Here is a 7,476-nt window from a genome sequence, read left to right on the forward strand (position 1 = left end):
CGTCACAAATCATTTTAAATTTGACTGTAATTCTCAATGCTTCTCTGTTGTACAGTAGACCTAAGTTGTAGTTCATTCCCTTGTACCTCTGTCTTTTTGTCCAATTTTCGAATACAGCTTTCCTTCAAATCAAAGTTTGTTATATTGTGTTTCACCTCGCAGATGGTACATTTGATTCATGGTTTAGAACTTTTATGTGAAGTATTTTAAGAAATCCCTGTTGGAAAAATAAATAGGAAAAAAATCATGCTATTGGTTGAGCCAGTGTTGCTATGTCTGGCTTGAGCAATGATTTGATAGCACTTCAAAGCCATAGTGTGTTACACTTTCCAGAGGATTCAACTTACAAATTACTCTCTATGCATGTTTCAAACTAGGACAGGAGAGAGTATTTTAACACTGAATAAAAAATTGCACACAGCAGCTTTGAGGAGAACAGATACAGGAAGAAACAACAGAACTTCACTTAACTTAAAAACATCTTAAACTCATGATTTTGTGAATCCAAAAGCTGTCAAAACAGAGGCTTGTGTGAGATCTGTCAGGCGAGGACAGCTGAGAATTTTAAGGATTTTATGGAACAGGAAGTCCATGTGGATTTTCGTCAACACCTTGAGGGTAAAGACTGATGTGAAAGCGTAACATACTGCCTTTGAGCTTTAGATTACTCAAGTGGACCTTAAGTAAACTGAAATGCAACCGGAAAATGCATTTTCCTCACTCTGTACACTGGGAAAAATTTCTGAAGTGATACAAAAGCCTTAAGTAATAGATTTCATGACTGTTTTGGTACATAGTCTTTGGCCCCCCTCAAATACTAAACATACATTTCAATTAACATTATTTTAGCATTAGCATGCTGCTCTTCGTAAATATGCCTCTCATAGCTTTTTGAGACTTGCAATTATCCTCCAAGGCATTTCCTTTACGTTGCACCCATTGCACGCATCATCATTTGTAGTGGAACAAACAAACAGATGTGCTTAAAATGCCTTTGGGTAGTATTTAATGCTGGTCGAGGAAGTAATCACTCACAGTTTCACTCACTTCACTTCACCATTATACCAGATTCTTGCATTCCACTCTAAAGAGGCCCTTCGTGTATGGCAGTTCACGTGAGGAAATGTAAAACTTACTTGTTGATAGTAGCTCCCTGCTGAAAAATCCAGCTTAAGCTGGTAACTGTGTTTTGGGACATGGTAGCTGGTTTCTAGCTGGTCCAAGCTGGTCATTAGCTGGTTCAAGCAGGGAGACCAGCTTAGACCAGCTACCAGCTTGTCATACCAGCTCAAGGTAGTCAAGCTGGTTTTTGGAACATGATAGCTTGTCGACCAGCTAAGAACCAGCTTGGACCAGCTCATGACCAACTTGGACCAGCTCATGACCAGCTTGGACCAGCTAATGACCAGATTGGACCACCTACCATGTTCCAAAACACAGCAACCAGTTTAAGCTGGATTTTCCAGCAGGGAAATCAAGTTCACATTGTTTTGTTTAAATTAAATCGCAGGAAACTTTATGAGACAGAAATGAAACACTGACATAGCAAAAAGCTAATACAGACAAACAATGATAGAAAAAGCAAGAGATAGATAGGGAAAACAGCAACATGCTGTCCCGCTGACAGCAAAGCATTGCGGGGGCTTGTTTGTGCAAATGTTTGTAGAGATATGCCCTGTCAACACCTTAGATACCATAACTTACAATAATTAGTTCCTTGTTGGCATATTAGTCCTCTCTCTCTCTCTCTCTCTCTCTCTCTCTCTTTCCTCTTTGTTTTTGTCACTCACCCATAGCGTGTGAGTTATGGTAAAAGATTATTTGGTCTTTTCTAGCTGTCAGAGCCAACAGACTTTTTGGAACTGATAAATACAGGAATGAACAAATTCATAAATCAAAGAGCAAACAGACGAAACTTGAATGAACTGAAGTTCATGTTTCTGCTGATGTCCTTTCTCCTGGTCCAAATTTGGAGATTGAATGCTGGTTCTTCAGAGGTAACTAATATGTCAGGTTTGTGTCAAGGTAGTCTTGTGAACTAGCTAGACTATTGACTATAGGCATAAAATCTGGTCCACTTTGCAGTTTCTTCTGGCCAAGAACTGGTCATTTAACTGGTCGACCAGCATGTAAAGTGATACACCACAGTTAATTTGGTTTTTTTATGTAATTTAGGGGCAGGCTTATCTGCAATAGTTGGGGCATGATCGACTGAACAGATAACAAGAGAAAAATAGCTGAAATGTATGTAGACTTTGTGAACATACAAGTACTGATTGTGCCCAGTAAAAGGGCCATTTATTTGCATGTGCTGTCCGCACTGGTTTAGTGCCCAATACACTGAAGGAATTATGTTGATCAGGCAACAGTGCAAACGTGCCAACAAAATCTATGCTGAATGCAATTTGCATGGCACAGTTCTTATCTTGCAGGCTGGTTCTGAGCGGACCACCAAAATATGGCATCACTCCACTACTGTTTCACTCCTCTACTGAGACCCAGACACCTGAATCATCACTTTAAAATGCAGAAAGTGCACTTGACTACACAGTGTATCTGGAGATATGAGGTTATAACACTGTTCTCCATCATTTGATCATTATTTGATTAATTACTACTGCCAAGATCAATAGAAAATGTACACGTATCTCTTTTAAATAAAATTCTGTTAACCACCTGCTTTCCTCGGGCGGTAATAGCACAATGTTTATGGTGCCGTGTAAACTGCATTGAGTTTTGTGTACGAAGCAGCAGCTATGATGAGTCTAATTTGCTTTGAAAGAAGGAATGTTTGTATGGAAATGAATTACAATTTCTTAATTTAAATACTTAAGATGCAACACTATTTCAATGCTGATTGCGCCTACTTCAACTAGAGTGCAGGGATAGTGAATAAGATGCAGTTATTTGTGATGAAATACAACATGTGGTGCAACTGTTTAGTAAGTTCACCTACCTGGGAAACTGCCAAATCCCCTGGTTAGTTCATAATATTAAGTACTTATTGTAGCAGCTGGTCCCTTGTAAACAAAACTTCCAGGTGGACTGATGCCCTGTGCATCCTGACCTCCTTGAAGTTGTGTAAAGCTAGCCAATCAGATTAGAGCTTGCCAAATCAGGAAAGTGCTTGCCATTTTTGTGTGCAGTATTCATCAGATGGTTTAGTGAACGGACTGTGTATGTATGGGTGAAACAACAATGTGTAACTTGTCTTACATAATGATATGGTCATTTAGGAAATGCTGCATCAACTAAATTGCTATTATTATATTTATTTGTCTGATACCCCTGATTATAATGTCTGTCTTCTTGTATCTTTTATTCCTCTCTTTTCTTCAGATCTTTCTAAATGCAAACTCGATCCGTCTTGGAAATCTTCCACATGGGAGTGTGGACCCTTTGCTTGGTCCAGGGACCACGTACCCCAAACAGACTGTGTACGAGGTGTGTGTATGTCCCAGTGGGAAGCTCTATTTGTCCCCTGCAGAGAGCTCTTCTACCTGCCAGACTACCAACAGTGTGTGTCTCTGGAGCTGAGAAAGGTGGGTGGGCCATGGACCACCCAGCACCAGAAAGGCCTTCCTTCACCTTTCCTCTCTTGCTCCTTTCCTTACTCCTCCTTATTCCTCTCTCCACTGAACACTGTTTCTTTCCTTTTTTGTGTCTGTATCTCTATCTATCTATCTATCTATCTATCTATCTATCTATCTGTCTGTCTATCCATCCATCCATCCATCCATCTCTACATTTTTTTCTCTTCCCTTTCTTCTTTTCATGTTTAATTTCCATTTTATCTATTCCCATTCCCTTCATTTTTTTCTTTCCGTTTCCTCTTCTTGTTCCCCTTCCTCTGTCTCCTTTCTCTCAAATGGAAATCAGGAATCATTAGACTTATATTGGCTCAGTTGAAGCTACATCTTCCCAATCTGTAAATGGAGCAGAAACTCTCGTCTTTTTCATTTTGTTGCTCTTATTTTTGTATGAACATCTGACTCAGCGGAGGATTGTGAATGTGTGCTGGGATGCTGGACTGCACTTGTGAATTAGCACACGCACGGCGACCCACAAATGAGTGTGTGTTTTTCTAAAGAAGTTACAAAGGTGCCTTTGCTACTGTTAGTAAAGCACATCACCTGCTACTGTCCCGCCATGTGCAGTAAGACAAACCTCTGCTACGAAAATGGACTGAACAAACCTCTTCTCTCTTTTAGTTAATGGATCAAAAAGATACTATGATAAACAGAGATGACGACAGAGAGAGAAAAGAACTTATTTCTCCTTGTATGTTTCTTTCTTTCTTTTTTTTTTTTTTTTTTTTTTTTTGGACAAAAAGCACAAGATTATTCCATGTATATAACAACATTAATAAATGATAATAGAAAGAGAAAGTTTATTTTAAGAATTTTGTATTCAAGAATGCTTGATAACGTTTCGTTTTTATTGTTTAGGCCTCATGGACATGTTTACATGTGCTATGGTGAGTTAACTAATGTTTTAAATAATTAGTGTTTTATTTTAATACACTTTCTTGTTAACAGCCAAACTAAAACGTTGGATTGTGTTTAGGTCCAGACTAAAATTCATCCTGCCAATCAAAAAATAGATGGCGTAATATTTTCCAAACTCTTTTTTGTTTTATTTAATTTAATTTTTTTATTGTTTTTTACCATTACCTTTTAGTGTCTTGGTTACTCCCTGCCCATGATGTACTGCAACAATACTGGAAGTTTATGAATACTTGTCATTGTTACCTTATTTACAGTTCTATCTTCAGTGTTTAGGGCTATGGACCACTGAACTTGGGTACATTAAAATATGATTTAGAATTTTTGCAAACGTTCTCCCAGTGAATAATAAAAAATAAAAAAATCAATATGGAAAAACCGTTACCATGTTATGTGGGGGAAAATTATTGACCTGTTTCAGTGATGTCCCTTTTCCCCACAGCCACCATATTTGTGACCATCAGCGGGAGGAAACAATGGCGGTGAATGGAAAAACACCCAGAAAACGATATCAAGAAAAACATCAAAAATGGTTTTTGATCCATGCCAAGTCCCAGGAAAAGTTCATACAAGTCTGAAGACAGCACAAATATAGCCAAATTGAACATTCGCAGACATTTAAAGATATTTTATCCATGATTAATCTCTGTATGCCGGCGAGTCTGATGTGTGACCGGCGAGGACACACGCCCGGCACATCAGCGTAAACATATCTCATTCAGAAGTTACAAATGTTTTTGTGTTATATTCTGGTCTGATTTAGTAACAGTATTAAAAAAAAAAACGTCAGTGATGATCCCGCTTGAATGAATGTAGGAGCTGCTTTTAACTCCTGAAAAAGGTTTTTTTTTGCATCTCACAGCGCAGCACAGTGAAGGTATATGGAATATTGGTCACAAATATGGCAGTGCTGTCATACAGTGATGTCACATGAAACAGGTCAATAGAGCGCAACAGTCTGGTTGCGGAAGTAAAATTCCCATTAATTTATCCCATAGACAAATTGATTTTCAAAGATAACTTATAAACTTTTAAAGACAGACATACCATGAGCTCTGAGGTTGTTCATTGATGGTATATGCTTCCATTGAAGCCATCCGACTGCATTATCTCAACTTCATTGTTTAAAAAATGTTTTTTATTGTGGAATTCATGGTAAACAACTACATTACCCATGATACAGCAGAGAAAGGTCCACCTATTATAGAACCGCGTCCAATGAAACACATGAAACGTGGCTTGGAGCAACAACGCGCTCCCATGACGCACTGTAAAAGAAGTAATCGAGTCGGTATCCCTTCACCCTTAAACTACTTATATTTTTGTACATATCAGGATATTTTGCAATAAAATTATAATCAATAATCTAAAATCAATAGTTTTATATATTCCCATCATTTTTTATTCAATGACATCATTCGCAATGCTTCATGGTATTGTAGTCCGTGCTCTCATGAAACACGATAAGTACACATCCTTGTACCTTTATCTTTATTTCTGATTTTCAAATACTGTTTTGCCTTAAAACAAAGTTTGCGATGTTGTGATTCACCTCAGAGCTGGTTGGTTTGGTTCATGGCTCACAGCTCTTTTATGAAGGATTTTATTAAAAGTCTATGGAAGAAATGAATGGGGAAAATACTACCAGAACCCAGACGACTGAAAAAGTGGGCGGTCACTGTTGCGCTCTATACAGTTATACTTAGCATTATACAGTTATGAAAAACAGTTCCCTATCTGTCACTCACTCGACGTTGTGTCGATGTAGTGACACTAGGGGTCACACTTGGGAGCCCCAAACACCTCTGCTTTTTTGAAAAAAGGCCAATGGGAATTGACGAGTGGAATTTGCATGCCACTCCCCCGGATATACGGGTATAAAAGGAGCTGGTATGCAACCACTCATTCAGATTTTCTCTTTGGAGCCGAGCGGTTCTCTCCAAAGATGCACTTCAAAACTGCTGGATTTATGGCGCATTTCAGCGGCTTCTCCCCCTCTGCACATGTGGAGTGCAGAGAACACCTCTGCGAAAATAAGAGAGTATTTTCTAAAAGAGTATATTTTCATTCATAAAAGAGCGGCACACGGAACGTCTTTTTAAAGATGCCTTTCCGTTTGTGTGTTATTCCTGGTTGCGGTCATTATCTCTCCGCTTCTGACGGCCACGATCGCTGTCTTACGTGTCTGAGCGCTGCCCACGCGGAGACATCGTTCGTGGATGAGACATGTCCTCATTGCGAGAACATGACCATGGCAACATTGCGGTTTCATAAGAAAGCAAGCCACCCCAGTGGCTCCCCACACCGGTCCTTCTACCTACGGGTTTGAGGCCATGTCGGTTAGCACTGGGGGCAATTTGGGGACATCAATGGGACCACCTCCGCCGGGTATCCCCCCACGGACCTCCCATTCCTCAGCATGCTCACTTGCCCCAGTCGGGCTCTCGGATGAGACCGCCGGCTCATCTCAGGGCAAGTTCGACCTCTCGTTCAGTGCTGGGGAAGACGATGAGTTATCAAGCACAGCATCGGAGAGCGGGCTCGTCCAGTTTGACGCAGAGGCTTCGGCTGGGCTTCCTCCTTCGGGAATGGTTGCCCAGTCTCAGGCCGACGTGGAAATGATGGACATGTTTTCCCTGGCGGCCACGAGCGTTGGGCTAGAGTGGAACCCTCCACTCTCCCCTGAACCCTCGCGGCTCGACGATTGGTTCCTGGGCTCGGGGCGCTGCCCACAGCCACGCCCCGCCCCCGTTCCTTTCTTTCCGGAAGTGCATGAGGAGCTGACAAGATTGTGGGAGGCACCTTTTACTGTCCGGTGATGGTCTTTCAACTCCCCTGCTCTCACTACCCGCGATGGTGGAGCGGCCAGGGGGTATTCGGTGATCCCCCAGGTGGATAAGGCACTCGCAGCGCACTTGTGTCTGCAGAGCACCGCCACCTGGCACGGGTGCCCAAAGCTCCTGTCCAGGTC

At 41.0% G+C, this 7,476-nt stretch overlaps 1 protein-coding gene across 1 annotated transcript in view; it reads left to right on the forward strand.

The window, feature by feature from the left end:
• Window positions 1-3,727, forward strand: part of LOC127445291 (zeta-sarcoglycan-like) — a 419,585-nt gene extending 415,858 nt beyond the window's left edge. Inside the window, exon 8 of the mRNA XM_051705268.1 lies at window positions 3,340-3,727. Coding sequence (XP_051561228.1) covers window positions 3,340-3,537 — 198 coding nt within the window. The 3' untranslated portion in view covers window positions 3,538-3,727. The remainder of the gene's footprint in view (window positions 1-3,339) is intronic.
• Window positions 3,728-7,476: the final 3,749 nt, after the last annotated feature.

Source organism: Myxocyprinus asiaticus, chromosome 8 (genome assembly GCF_019703515.2).
Source record: "Myxocyprinus asiaticus isolate MX2 ecotype Aquarium Trade chromosome 8, UBuf_Myxa_2, whole genome shotgun sequence".
NCBI classification, from domain to species: Eukaryota; Metazoa; Chordata; class Actinopteri; order Cypriniformes; family Catostomidae; genus Myxocyprinus; species Myxocyprinus asiaticus.